General features: G+C 43.7%; 2 protein-coding genes and 1 long non-coding RNA gene across 23 annotated transcripts in view; 1 reads left to right on the forward strand and 2 right to left on the reverse strand.

The window, feature by feature from the left end:
* The window catches only part of LOC108880208 (adenosine receptor A1), a 28,739-nt gene extending 24,510 nt beyond the window's left edge, over positions 1-4,229 (reverse strand). For 4 of the 17 annotated variants that reach the window (XM_051065921.1, XM_018671639.2, XM_051065922.1 and 1 more), the window contains exons 1-2: positions 3,140-3,390; positions 2,689-2,784 (exon numbers count right to left, since the gene is read on the reverse strand). The gene's annotated coding sequence lies outside the window, so the exon portion shown is untranslated. Of the gene's footprint in view, positions 1-576; positions 673-894; positions 1,016-1,839; positions 1,980-2,688; positions 2,785-3,139; positions 3,391-4,089 lie in introns of those variants that run through there. The other 13 variants (XM_051065926.1, XM_051065933.1, XM_051065923.1 and 10 more) reach the window with 5 other exon arrangements.
* On the forward strand, positions 1-12,317 carry gtf3c3 (general transcription factor IIIC, polypeptide 3). Of its 4 annotated transcripts, none has more exons than XM_051065920.1 (19): positions 1-81; positions 4,159-4,234; positions 4,318-4,658; positions 5,138-5,261; positions 5,369-5,560; positions 6,165-6,330; positions 6,554-6,701; positions 6,825-6,990; positions 7,416-7,516; positions 7,676-7,847; positions 8,281-8,483; positions 9,320-9,421; positions 9,737-9,869; positions 10,124-10,349; positions 10,718-10,772; positions 10,907-11,042; positions 11,248-11,372; positions 11,462-11,614; positions 11,772-12,317. In XM_051065920.1, the coding sequence occupies exons 1-19, from the start codon at positions 64-66 to the stop codon at positions 11,892-11,894; spliced, it is 2,760 nt and encodes a 919-aa protein (XP_050921877.1). In that variant the 5' UTR covers positions 1-63; the 3' UTR covers positions 11,895-12,317. The 4 variants fall into 4 exon arrangements, with proteins under 4 accessions (XP_050921877.1, XP_050921876.1, XP_018527147.1 ...); XM_051065919.1 differs by lacking the exon at positions 1-81 and adding an exon at positions 1,288-1,646; XM_018671631.2 differs by lacking the exon at positions 1-81 and adding an exon at positions 2,052-2,191.
* LOC108880210 (uncharacterized) overlaps positions 8,436-13,493 on the reverse strand; it is an 18,786-nt gene continuing 13,728 nt past the window's right edge. For both annotated transcript variants that reach the window (XR_007809032.1, XR_007809033.1), the window contains exons 9-10: positions 9,059-9,126; positions 8,436-8,560 (exon numbers count right to left, since the gene is read on the reverse strand). This is a non-coding gene — a long non-coding RNA (uncharacterized LOC108880210). The remainder of the gene's footprint in view (positions 8,561-9,058; positions 9,127-13,493) is intronic.

Below are 13,493 nucleotides of genomic sequence, written 5' to 3' on the forward strand. Positions count from 1 at the left end.
GCATGTTCAAGACAGCCTAAAATATCTCAGAACTTGATGTGATCTGCAAGGAGGGGGAATTGGATGTGGAGAAATGACAAGGTTTGTGTAAGCTGCATTATGGACCATGCAAAAAAAATGCCCACTATCCCTCCTCAGTAGATAAATGTGAAAAGACTCTGCACTTACATAATTCAGCACATGGAAGCTCAAACATTCAAATTAGGCTAGAGTTTAGGGGGACTTTAAATTTGATAGGTAATACATAAGCACTACTCTTTTTGTATACAGTCTATGGCAGAGGATGTCAAACTCAATTTCATCCCAGGCCACATCAGCACTGTGGTTGACCTCAAAGGGCCAGTTGTAACTATGAGACTATGTAAATGTACCTGCTCTGCCATTACATATTTGCCCCTGCAATCAATTACTATTAGTTAAAAAAAATAATTAATAACTAGCTTTGAAAGGTACGTTATCAGGGGTGTGTGGCAGTTGCTTTTTTTTCTCTTCCACCAGTCCAACCAAGCCAGTTCTCCAACCACCACTGATAATAAGCCCCACCAACTTCTCCCAGGTTAATTTCATTTCACTTACGAACTCCACCTCACTGAAGATGTCCTTCTCCCTTGTCGTCCCGTGCATGGCGGCCACATTAAGAACTCCTCACTGACAGACAAGTCTGTCTTAATGCTATATAAAAAAATAAATAAATACGCTGTGTCAGTATTGTCAATACCAGATAACTGCGCACCTCCTCAGCCAGCAGTGTCGTCACATGTTCTGCTAGTTCCCTGACTCTGTACTGCCATGGTATTTCGTGACAAGCTAACATTGTTAAAAGCCTTTCTCTGGTCACATTCCTTCAGCATACACTGCTTTAACATGCAAAGAAGCAAAGCAAAGAAGACATACCGGCTTGTCTCCATTAAGCACAAACATGTATTTGCTTTCCCAGCTCTAATTAAATTACCTTCCCTCTGCATTAACTTTTCTTGGACATTTTGAGACTAAATACGTTTTCCCCCAATTCCATTGTGACTAAAAGTGACTAAAACAACCACTGTCGGAAATGGTCAATATTGAAACACTGCCATCCAGTGGCTAGATGCTTTCATTGCACAGGTAACAAAATCGAGATGCGTTTACTGTCCTCGAGTAAAGTGCGAAAGCATTGTATTTTACAATAATCACGGTCTTTGAAAGCTCTTGATGGGCACATAAAATGAAGTGGCGGGCCTGATTTAGCGTGGTGAGTTTGACATGTCTGTTCAATGGTACTATTCCACTGTAGTGCAGTCTCGTTTTCCACCACTGGATATCGTCAAAACAGTTATGTTGTTCATATTATTTTGAAAACGCCAACCCGGAAGTACTAGTAGATCAAGTGACGATAGGTTCAACGTCCCGGAGAATGATGCCTTATTTGAAGTACAGTTGAGTAGTCAGTGGGGAGGATGTTTTCTTCTGTCGCTGTTAATAATGTGAGAATGCTGTAGCGAGATACGACGCAGTATATTTGAAGAGTTATATCTTGTCCAGACCGTTAGCTTCAGACAGACACACAGACAGAGATGTCAGGCTTCAGTGCTGAGCTTATAGACTACCTGGAGGGTAGGATAACTTTTGAGGAGTTCGACAGAAGGAGGGACGAGCGGAGGGCAAAGGTGAGTCCCAAACTATGAGTAAAAACAGGTGCCTGAAGTCCTGTATACTTGTTATCTGTTCAGGAGCCCTCACTGTTCAAGAGCGGAGCTAAGTTATCTAGTTGTGGAAGTAGCAATGTTTACATCCTCATTATAACTCGCATTAGTTTTATAGACTGAACTACCACTGTTGGTTTTCCTGCTTTTACTTAACTGTGAAGTCTTCCCTGTAATAAACAGTGTTGCAGGTGACATAAAGTCGATGTGTTGTTTCCTCTCTCAGGAGTCAGGGGTATCAGCTGAAGAGGTGGAGGATGATGCTCAGCCCTCGACGTCAGCACAAATCCCGGCGAAATCGGTAAAAATGAATGTCTGGCTGACAATAGGAAGATGACATGACTTTTACTTAAGTAACTCTGATATAACTCTCCTGTCCCGGCAGAAGAGGGAGTCAGCCCAGGGGTCCAGCTGGCCTTTGCCTCCATGCTGGGGGAAGACAGCCTAAAATATCTCAGAACTTGATGTGATCTGCAAGGAGGGGGAATTGGATGTGGAGAAATGACAAGGTTTGTGTAAGCTGCATTATGGACCATGCAAAAAAAAAAATGCCCACTATCCCTCCTCAGTAGATAAATGTGAAAAGACTCTGCACTTACATAATTCAGCACATTGAAGCTCAAACATTCAAATTAGGCTAGAGTTTAGGGGGACTTTAAATTTGATAGGTAATACATAAGCATTACTCTTTTTGTATACAGTCTATGGCAGAGGTGTCAAACTCAATTTCATCCCAGGCCACATCAGCACTGTGGTTGACCTCAAAGGGCCAGTTGTAACTATGAGACTATGTAAATGTACCTGCTCTGCCATTACATATTTGCCCCTGCAATCAATTACTATTAGTTAAAAAAAAATAATTAATAGCTAGCTTTGAAAGGTACGTTATCAGGGGTGTGTGGCAGTTGCTTTTTTTCTCTTCCACCAGTCCAACCAAGCCAGTTCTCCAACCACCACTGATAATAAGCCCCACCAACTTCTCCCAGGTTAATTTCATTTCACTTACGAACTCCACCTCACTGAAGATGTCCTTCTCCCTTGTCGTCCCGTGCATGGCGGCCACATTAAGAACTCCTCACTGACAGACAAGTCTGTCTTAATGCTATATAAAAGTTGGCTAAATACGCTGTATCATAGTATTTCGTGACAAGCTAACATTGTTAAAAGCCTTTCTCTGGTCACATGCCTTCAGCATACACTGCTTTTAACATGCACCTTCTGAAAAACGCTTTGAAGCTCGGGTGATTTTCTTCGGCCACAATAAAGTTAGTTTTCACCGGTGCATCATTTTTTGCTAACACATTCTTCTGAAAATTCAGGCTGCTTAATTCTTGGAGCTTCAGTTGCTTTTCTTGGTGGCTAAGGTTAGCATCCTTAGCTCCGTGCTAGATGTCTAACCGTCGACGAAAACTGTATTTCTTGGACACTGCCGCTGCCTCGTAGCAAAGAAGACATACCGGCTTGTCTCCATTAAGCACAAACATGTATTTGCTTTCCCAGCTCTAATTAAATTACCTTCCCTCTGCATTAACTTTTCTTGGACATTTTGAGACTAAATACGTTTTCCCCCAATTCCATTGGGGTGACTAAAACAGTGACTAAAACAACCACTGCTCGGAAATGGTCAATATTGAAACACTGCCATCCAGTGGCTAGATGCTTTCATTGCACAGGTAACAAAATCGAGATGCGTTTACTGTCCTCGAGTAAAGTGCGAAAGCATTGTATTTTACAATAATCACGGTCTTTGAAAGCTCTTGATGGGCACATAAAATGAAGTGGCGGGCCTGATTTAGCGTGGTGAGTTTGACATGTCTGTTCAATGGTACTATTCCACTGTAGTGCAGTCTCGTTTTCCACCACTGGATATCGTCAAAACAGTTATGTTGTTCATATTATTTTGAAAACGCCAACCCGGAAGTACTAGTAGATCAAGTGACGATAGGTTCAACGTCCCGGAGAATGATGCCTTATTTGAAGTACAGTTGAGTAGTCAGTGGGGAGGATGTTTTCTTCTGTCGCTGTTAATAATGTGAGAATGCTGTAGCGAGATACGACGCAGTATATTTGAAGAGTTATATCTTGTCCAGACCGTTAGCTTCGGACAGAGACACAGACAGAGATGTCAGGCTTCAGTGCTGAGCTTATAGACTACCTGGAGGGTAGGATAACTTTTGAGGAGTTCGACAGAAGGAGGGACGAGCGGAGGGCAAAGGTGAGTCCCAAACTATGAGTAAAAACAGGTGCCTGAAGTCCTGTATACTTGTTATCTGTTCAGGAGCCTCACTGTTCAAGAGCGGAGCTAAGTTATCTAGTTGTGGAAGTAGCAATGTTTACATCCTCATTATAACTCGCATTAGTTTTATAGACTGAACTACCACTGTTGGTTTTCCTGCTTTTACTTAACTGTGAAGTCTTCCCTGTAATAAACAGTGTTGCAGGTGACATAAAGTCGATGTGTTGTTTCCTCTCTCAGGAGTCAGGGGTATCAGCTGAAGAGGTGGAGGATGATGCTCAGCCCTCGACGTCAGCACAAATCCCGGCGAAAATCGGTAAAATGGAATGTCTGGCTGACACTGGAAGATGACATGACTTTTACTTAAGTAACTCTGATATAACTCTCCTGTCCCGGCAGAAGAGGGAGTCAGCCCAGGGGTCCAGCTGGCCTTTGCCTCCATGCTGGGGGAAACACCAGAGCCACCATCTTCCGAAGAGGAGGGAGATGAGGAAGAGGAAGACACCTTGAGCTACGTTGATGACGAAGATGATGAGGATTACAAGGTGGACGAGGAGGAGGGAGAAAAGGCAGAGGTGGGGCTGGAGGAGAAGAAGCAGCAGAGGCAAGCAGGAAGAGGAGGGAGAGGAGCGGGGAGGAGGAGGAGGAGGAAGAAAGAGGAGGAGGTGGAGGATCTGACGGTGGGAGATGTGTTCGCACTGGAGATGGAGCTGAACCGAGAAAACAAGAAGATGATGAAGGTGAGAGGAGAGACTTTGGTGTAGTGGATGCAGTGTCGAATCTTGCACTGAATTAAATCTTATAGAGGATTTGTGCATCCTATGCAGAGTCTCACCATGCACATCACCTCTTTTATTCTAAATAAATTTAAGAGTGAGACCTACTCTGACATCTGTTTTATAGAAAAAAGAAAGAGAAGGAATACTTGTACATTGACGTAAATCATTTCAAATTTTCAATTTGTGCTTCATCAGACCCGTGGACTTTATGTAAAAAGTACCTGTTTATTCATTTGGAAGCTGCAAGCAGAACTGCCCTTCATCTGACAACATTAGACTCTTTCCAATAACGTCCAGCAGTTGTTCAGCCTCTTTTTCCACGTGGCTTAAAAATGAGTTTGAATGACTTAAACCTGAGTAAATGTGAACGTCCAACTTCAGTTGTAGAGGCGTTAATTCCAGCTCTTAATGTGTTAGTTTGTGATTCTGCTTGTGCTCAGGAAAGGCGTCATCGCAGCAAGCTGCCCCGAGCTCTGAGAGGCCTGATGGGAGAAGCCAACATCCGCTATGCCAGAGGAGAGAAAGAGGACGCCATTTTGATGTGTATGGAGATCATAAGACAAGGTATGCAACAACCTCTGTGTGTTTTGGAGCTATTAAGTCAGTAATAAGTAATACAAGTTCAAACTAGACATCTACAGTAAATGTATCTCCTCTCCCTTCTCCTGCAGCTCCTCTGGCTTATGAGCCTTTCTCTACGTTGGCTATGATTTACGAGGATGATGAAGACATGGACAAAGCGCTGCAGTTCAGTCTGATCGCCGCCCACCTGAACCCCTCAGACTGTGAGGAGTGGATCAGACTGGCTGAAATGTCTCTGGAGCAGGACAACATCCGACAGGCCATCGTCTGCTACACCAAAGGTTCATCTGCCACACTCACTCACTGTTAATTTTTGCTTTGACATTTTTTTATGTTTTTGTCTGGTTAGAACACGCAGTGTTACGTAACAAAGGCACTGCATACCAACAAAGGCAGCATCAGTATTTGGGGCTGCTTTGGTGCCTCTGCCCGGGGCCTGGACAGTTCTCTGTTATGGAGGGGAAAATTAATTTTATCAAGGTATCACAGGATAATGTCAGCGTGGCTGTCCACCAGCTGAAGCGCAGTAGAAGTTGGGTGATGCAGCAGGACTTACAAGGTGTTTCCCCAAAGCATTGTAACTTAAGACACACACAGTAGTGCTGGTAGATTAATGAGCGCCTGCTACCCACTCACAAGAGGCCAAGAGTGACTTAAGAAGATCAGGAACCCAAAACTACATTTCACTGAATTAGCATTGTTTTAATATACAGCATTACTTTTCAGACCATTAAATACACCATGCTACTTACAAGTGCGTTCAATAGTCTTGTCAACACCACAGCTGATGTTAATGTTTGCTCACTCTTCACACCCATCATGGGAAACATGTAGGAATGACACTCTTGACTTCCAGGAGTGACAGTCTGACTGTTTGATTGACAGCCATCAAGTACGACCCCACCAACGTGCGGTACCTGTGGGAGCGCTCCAGCCTCCACATGCGTCTGGGTGAGCACAAGCAGTGCATGGACGGCTACCGCAGAATCCTCTTACTGCTGCCGATGGAGGACGGAGAGCATTTCATGCAGCTCTCCAAGGACATGGCCAAGTACGGGATACACCCTGACATATAGAGAGAATGTAACAGCCAGCTCAGTCTCATACACACGTGTGCATGCATACACACAAACATGTGTACATGTGTATATAAAATTGTGTTTTAGTAATGAATGGAAGCAGTATTTCCTTACTAAAACTTTTATTGAAAATATCTGATTCTAAGATGTTTATGTTGTACAGCTCATGTTTGTGTGTGTGTGTCTGTTGTATAGGAGTTACTATGAGAGTAATGACTTACCTTCAGCTCTGAGTGTGATAGAGGAAGCTCTGGCGCGACACCCCACCCTGGTCAGCGATGACTTCATCAACATGGCAGCTGAGCTCTATATTTCCAGTCGCCAGTACAACAAGGCCCTGCAGGTACGCCACTGTGTGCCTGCCTGTGTTAAAGAGTGTGTGTGTGTGTGTTAAACTGTGGGTTAGGGGTTAACTAACTACCCCTCACTTTGCCACAGCTTGCCCATGTTATTTCTTTTCCCCCAGGTCTTGGTCCAGTTTGCAGGCATTGTTTTGGTAAGGGCTGAATCCGAATCAGACCTCACGGTGAAAACACAAGAGGAGAAAGTGGTAGAGAAGACGGAAGAGGAGCAGGAGAAGAAGAATGAAGAAGGTGCAACGACTGAAGAGGAAATAACAGCTGAGGAGAACAGTGAGTAGATCACCAGTCCATCACATTCACACCTACGAGAGCAGATGTCGCCATAAGACACTGCACATCAGTTGTTGAAGATGAGATCTGAACCACTGGAGTACAGTATCTGACAGACCAGCTCTCAGACCTGATATGTTTGATGTGTTGGTGATAGAAAGCAAAACTGCTATTTGTCATTATTGTTAGCTACAAGGTACTGATGCAGTTACTCATTACAACAACAACCATCTCACTTATCTTACAGAGGATGGTAAGGTTTGAAATTGATCAGTAGGTAGTTGTGTACAGCTGTGATTTTCCCACACTCCCACACTCCTCTTCTCTTCCTGTACACACTGTAATCATAGCTGGTGTTTTTGGAACATGAAGCTATCAAAACTGATTGAGAATGTGTTTGTGTGTGTATGTTTGTGTGTATCCAGGTGCAATTAAACATGTCCAGGTACCAGACACTGTCCCCGTGGACCTGAGGGCCAAGCTAATTGTCTGCCTCATTCACCTGCATGTCTACAGTCCTGTGGAGGTAAACCAAACTTACATGGCTTTCACAAAAGGAGAGATGAATTAATTATTGAGAAATTTAACCCAAGAATCTTCATTTCTAGCAATGGTATTTAACTTTTTGGAAACTGACAGTGTAATAATGACAAGATCTGTTTCTGTTTGTACTACCCGCTCATAGAGCCTGGTGCAGTTGCTGATGGAGCAGAGTCCAGAGGAGATTGGTGACTTGTACCTGGATGTAGGTGAAGCCTACCTGGAGGAGGGCGAGTACATGTCTGCTCTGCCTCTGCTGTCTTCCCTCGTCATATCCGACAAGTACAACCTAGCTGTCGTCTGGCTCCGACACGCAGGTGAGACCAACAGTGAAGTGATTCGCATATCTTAAATGAAGAAGAACACACAGGGTGCTCGAAAGTCAAACTCAGAGTTGAATTCTTCTCACATTCTTTGTAAGGGATTAGAAATAATAATGTCTCTTCTAATACTGTGCATATTTGTCTAGTTTTCAAAGGAGGATAAAAATGTTTTTGCACAAACTTACAGAGACAGCAACCAAGCTTTAAACTTCAAATTTCAGTTTTGACATTAATGGCTTGGTTAGATTAAATATCCACAGTAGATAAGAGGCATATCTCCAGTACAACCAAAACAGTTCTTCACTGTGTTAGACTTTGCATCAAAGGATTTCAAATGACCTCTTAATTTGACTCTGATCATGGATAAAATAAAGAACACAGTTCCGTAAATGCTCCTCTCTTCTCTTTTATCACTTTTCACTTACAGAATGTCTGAAGGCGCTGGGCCTCATGGAGGCAGCAGCAGACAGCTACACGAAGGTGGTAGAGATGGCCCCGCAGCACCTGGAGGCCCGGCTCTCCCTGGCCACCCTGCAGCAGCAGCTGGGCAAGCCAGAGTGTGCCCTCAAGGCCCTGGAGTCCATGTACGACAGTGACACACTGTCACAAGACTCGTCAGCTGCACAAAAGGCAAGGGGCCCCTGTGTGTTTGTGTGGGTTAACAGGAACAGCAGGAACAACAGCGATAATTACCTGTAATCCACAACCTATAAACAACATTTTCAGACAATACAATGTGACGTGCACAGTGACAACAAGGAAAAAAAGTAGATAGAACATTTATTAGATGGCATCACATTACCATCACTAACAAAAGACCACACAGACATCTTAGGTGCTTCACTAACATCCACACATTACAAAAAGGCAACAAAAACACATGAGTAACACAGCGTATTTCCCTTACAGGATGCATTGCCGCAATAAAGAAAGAACGGTATTACCAAGAATCCATCACTTCATAGTGATCCCAACCCAATCTACAGCAAATTGGTTTAACAAACTAAAACTAACCACATGACAACAATCATAACATCAACAAGGCATAGAAGCACCAAATTACCAACTCTCCTGCTTAGCAAATCAACTGGAACCACATCACCCATCGCCACAAACCATGACTTTATATAGAACACACAGAGCGCCAAAACATAGCAATCAGACACAATCAAACACCACAACTGCTTCAGAAACACTGCACTCACCACAACCATGACAGCTTGGTGTGAAGTCATTCCAGGCTTATGATGAAGTTGGGAACCTCTGTAAGGCCCTAAATGGAAAGACAAAGGGATCATACACCAACACTACATTTTGACCACATTATTTCCTTCCGTGCACATACTTGATGATCTGAATATACTTAACGCATGCTCAGAACAGATTGTATTATAACTATTGGCAAGAAAACAATAGTATTTAGTGGGAAAAAGATCAACATCTGACTGAATGTGCTGTGGTTGTAGGAATTAAAGCTGCTGCTGCATCGTTCGACACTACTGAAGACTCAGGGACAAATACAGGATTACCTGGATGCTATGATCACCATGATCTCCATGCTGCTTAAGGTAACACACACAGATACACTCACATGCACTTGTCCTTTTACTGTTACAACAGTAGTTTCTATCCGGGAAGATTTCTTTTAACGCAGAGCTGGTTAAAGCTAATGTGTGATGATGTGTAGATCTTTCACATGACAGTGGTTCAAACAGATTGCAGAGAAAAGTTTGATTCCTTAAACAGCAAAGATGAAACTGACACAGTATAATTACTGAATTACTGGTACTATGTAAGACGTTAAATTAAAATAGAAAAACAATACAACAACATCTAAACCAAATAAGTATGTCTGGTTCAAACATGTGTGCTGTGTGTTCTAGGTGGCCATGCAGCGAGCAGAGGTGAGTGTACGCTCTGTAATGGTGTCTGGTAAGAATCACCTGAGGCTGATGAAGGTTAAAGACATGCAGCCAGAGATTGCTGACCATGAAGCTGCCTACCTGGACAATACTGGTATGTATAGTATATGTATATAAATATATATATGTGTGTATTTGTTGGCTGCCTGCTGTAAGTGTTCATACCTGGTGATCTGGCTGGTGTACAGAGTGTACTTGGCAGCACAGAGCAGTTGGCGAGATATTGTTCACTGTCAGCACTTAACTGTTGCCACATGTGGAGAAAAGGCTGTTTATTTCTCTCATATTTGAAGCTTTGCATGTTTTTATCCCATTAACTACAAATAGTGCATGCTATACTGTGGCTAGGTAAAACCAATGTTCTGTCCAGAGAGGACTGGTGGCAGCTGCTGGTGAGCTGCGTGCTGACGCTCTGTGAGGTGCAGCGCTATGAAGAAGCCGAGCTGCTGGTGGAGTCGGCCATGGAGTTCTACTCCTTTTATGACAACAAGCCCAGGAGAAAGGAGTTGGAGTTCTTTGGCCTGTCTGCCACCATCCTGGACCACAACTACTACAAAGCCTACAACTACATCAGGTAGACTCACATGTACTCGATTGAATATTTCTCAAACTGCTGAACAGTAGACTAGAGTTCACTCAGAATGCTACAAAAACCAGAAAACATCCAGCGAGCTGCAGTGGGTACAGGCTGTAAACAGCATTAGCTATAGACCCAACATCAATGTGTCAACAGTGCACGCTGGTGTAATGATGTGGGGGAATGTTTCTTGGCATACATAGGCCTTTAATACCAGTCAATTATCATGTGAATGCCACTGTCAATCTGAGTACACTCTACTTCCAGTATGACAATGCACCATGTTACAAAGCAAAAGTCATCTCAAACTTAACAGTCTTATTGGCCTGGTCTGTGAGTGTACTTTTTTTTTCTCCACTCAATAGATTGATGCTGATGGAAAATGTGGATCTGCCTCAGCTGTGGAATATTTTCAACCAGGTGGGTCTTAGGTGTCTGTCTGCAAAAATATACCTTCTCATGAGCTAACAAGTCACATATGGACAACATGTATTGCCCACATATGTCTGCTTTGTGAACAAATCTTGCTAACACTTGTCTTTTATCTCCCTCAGCTGACGATAACCTCTCAGCACCAGCGCCACCATCGCTTCTGCCTGCGTCTGCTGTTAAAACACCCAGATAATCACGCCTTGTGTGTCCTCTGTGGACACAATGCCATGGTGTCAGGGAGCTTCAAACACGCTCTGGGTACAAAATACATAGACTACTGCTCACTGCACTGGTTGTTCTTCATGCTATAGCCATTTAACTGCACTTTTTGTGTGTTTGTATACTGCCTCACTGCCTCCTTTAGTAGCAGTAACCTCAAGCAAAAGCTTCTGGGAAAAAGATGCAGATCAGATCACCACTGATACTCATCTAACACATTTCCATATGTCTCATCTGTCTTTAGGCCAGTATGTTCAGGCCTTCCAGACTCACCCCAACAACCCACTCCACAGCCTGTGTGTGGGTCTCACCTTCTTCCACATGGCATCTCAGAAATACGTAGCCAAACGACATACACTGGTGCTGCAGGTACAGTGTTTGTACAAACCATCTTGTGGCTTTTTCATTACATACTGAAAGTCTGAAAGTCTTAAACAGGCGTGTGTGTGTGTGTTTAGGGTTTCTCCTTCCTGTGGAGATATGTGGAACTGCGTGGAGAGTGTCAGGAGAGCATGTACAACCTGGGCAGAGCGCTGCACCAGATGGGTCTCACACATTTGGCCATACATTACTACCAGAAGGCACTTACACTGCCTGCACAGAAACTGGAGGTAAATACACACACACTCAGATAACCTAATGCAGTTCTAGGTTATTGCTTGTGCATCAACAAATTGCCAGAAAATCTCTATAACGCAGCTTAACAGAATCTTTTCCTCTTTTTCTCTGTCCCTCTCTCCATCCTTTCACCACCCATCTTGCCTGCAGGGCATTTCTGATGATCAGGTGGATCTGAGGAGGGAGATCGCCTTCAACCTGTCACTCATCTACCAGGCCAGTGGGAATATAGAGATCGCCCGGCAGCTTATCAACACACACTGCATCGTTTGAAAATGTAAAACAAATGCTGCATTTGCTCTACCAGTGTTTCTGATTTTGATTTTGGGGAGTCTGATTCAGTTCCTGAAGGACTAAGTATGACGCAATTAATAATTAAATGCTCAAACAAATACTGAAACTCACAGCTTTCTATCTTGTCATAACTTATGACATTCTCTCTGTAGGTTCATTTATGTGTATTTATTTTAGATGGGTTGAGCAGTGAGGCCTGAGTGATTTGATGTTTTTATAATATTCATATTTTTCCAGCTTTGGAGGAACTGCTCCTAAATAAAAACATTAGTTATCATCTCAATAAATAAACACAAATCATCAACCCATTTTGTGCATACAGTTCTATTTTTGTTAACGAAACATGTTCAGTCTAATTCACTGATGCTATTTTTGATAATAAAATATCCTTGTTGTTTTGAATATGTTTTTGTGTTATTTTTCTATTTGTACACTACTGTGACATAAAGACGGAGGGACAGATTTTGTCTTTTGTTGTGGGGATTAAGGCGGAGGAATTATTTGTCATATACACCCCCTCTCCTGTCCTAACGGTCTGCCCCCACCCCCCCACGGGTCACTGCACTCCACCTGGGTCAGTACATCTCCAGCTTTTACATGTCACAGACCCTAACTAGACATGACCCCCACTGTCAACGCATGAAACGCGTGATGAGAATAGGGACCTCCGGGAGTCCCTGTAACGAGCGTTTGAAGACCCCCCGAACCTCAGCTTGGACACGGGTGATTGACGGGGGATGGGTGGGGGTTTAATCGGGCATTTCAACAACAAGGCCTGAGTTATAAGAAACTTCCTCACCCACACTGATGGGAAATCTCATTATAATCTGGAATGTGGCTGGTTCCATTTCTCTCCAGGACGAGCATTAACGAAACGGGAAAAAGTGTGTGGAGCAGCGGAAACGGGGAGGCGGATGTGAAGTGGTCCAGCCAAATAAATAAGATATGAAGCCGTCTTTCTATCCAGTCTTGCTACATCACGGGGAAATACGCGACGCTCGGGATAGAAGAATAAGGCGAACATTATTTTAAAACGGTGCAACTAAAGCAGACATTTTAAAGGGAAGCGGCGCGGTTAGCAGAGTTTGGAATACCGGGAGGCAGCGGCGCAGCACACGGGCTCAGGAGGGCCGGATCACGCTTGTGAGCCGATGAAGGGTCGGTGACGGCTGGGCCGTGTGGAGGTCCGTCGTCCATGATTGAACGACTTGTTCGGGGATTTTTTAAGGATGCAGCTGGGGTTGTAAACCGCCGTAGCAGAGGTAAGTGATATGCCTCAGCTGTACGTGTGTTAATAGACAGGTATGATATTTTTGTTCATCGTGGGTTGCTTTGATGTGGAGCTCTCAGCCCTCATCAAACCCTTCATTGACGTTTTCTATACACATATTTCTTTAAGCTCATCAGTCTCCTCTTCCCTGTAAAGAGCTTCCTCCGATACAGCTGCTACTGAGAGCTGACCGTCATGTTTTTATGTTGCCCCCCCTCAACAACAGTGACAAATAAAGGCCTAATACAAACAGCAGCGAAGCCAAAATACAATCCTGCTGTCAGAATTAAAGAAGCTTTAGGCAAAAA

This window comes from Lates calcarifer, linkage group LG7_2, assembly GCF_001640805.2.
Source record: "Lates calcarifer isolate ASB-BC8 linkage group LG7_2, TLL_Latcal_v3, whole genome shotgun sequence".
NCBI classification, from domain to species: Eukaryota; Metazoa; Chordata; class Actinopteri; family Centropomidae; genus Lates; species Lates calcarifer.

Excerpts from the sequence above, each read along its gene's own strand:
- gtf3c3 (XM_051065919.1), top strand. The coding sequence starts at position 1,554 with ATGTCAGGCTTCAGTGCTGAGCTTATAGACTACCTGGAGGGTAGGATA. Across the intron at positions 9,422-9,736 it reads TGATCTCCATGCTGCTTAAG|GTGGCCATGCAGCGAGCAGA; the intron begins GTAACACACACA and ends TGTGTGTTCTAG. Across the intron at positions 10,773-10,906 it reads TGTGGAATATTTTCAACCAG|CTGACGATAACCTCTCAGCA; the intron begins GTGGGTCTTAGG and ends TATCTCCCTCAG.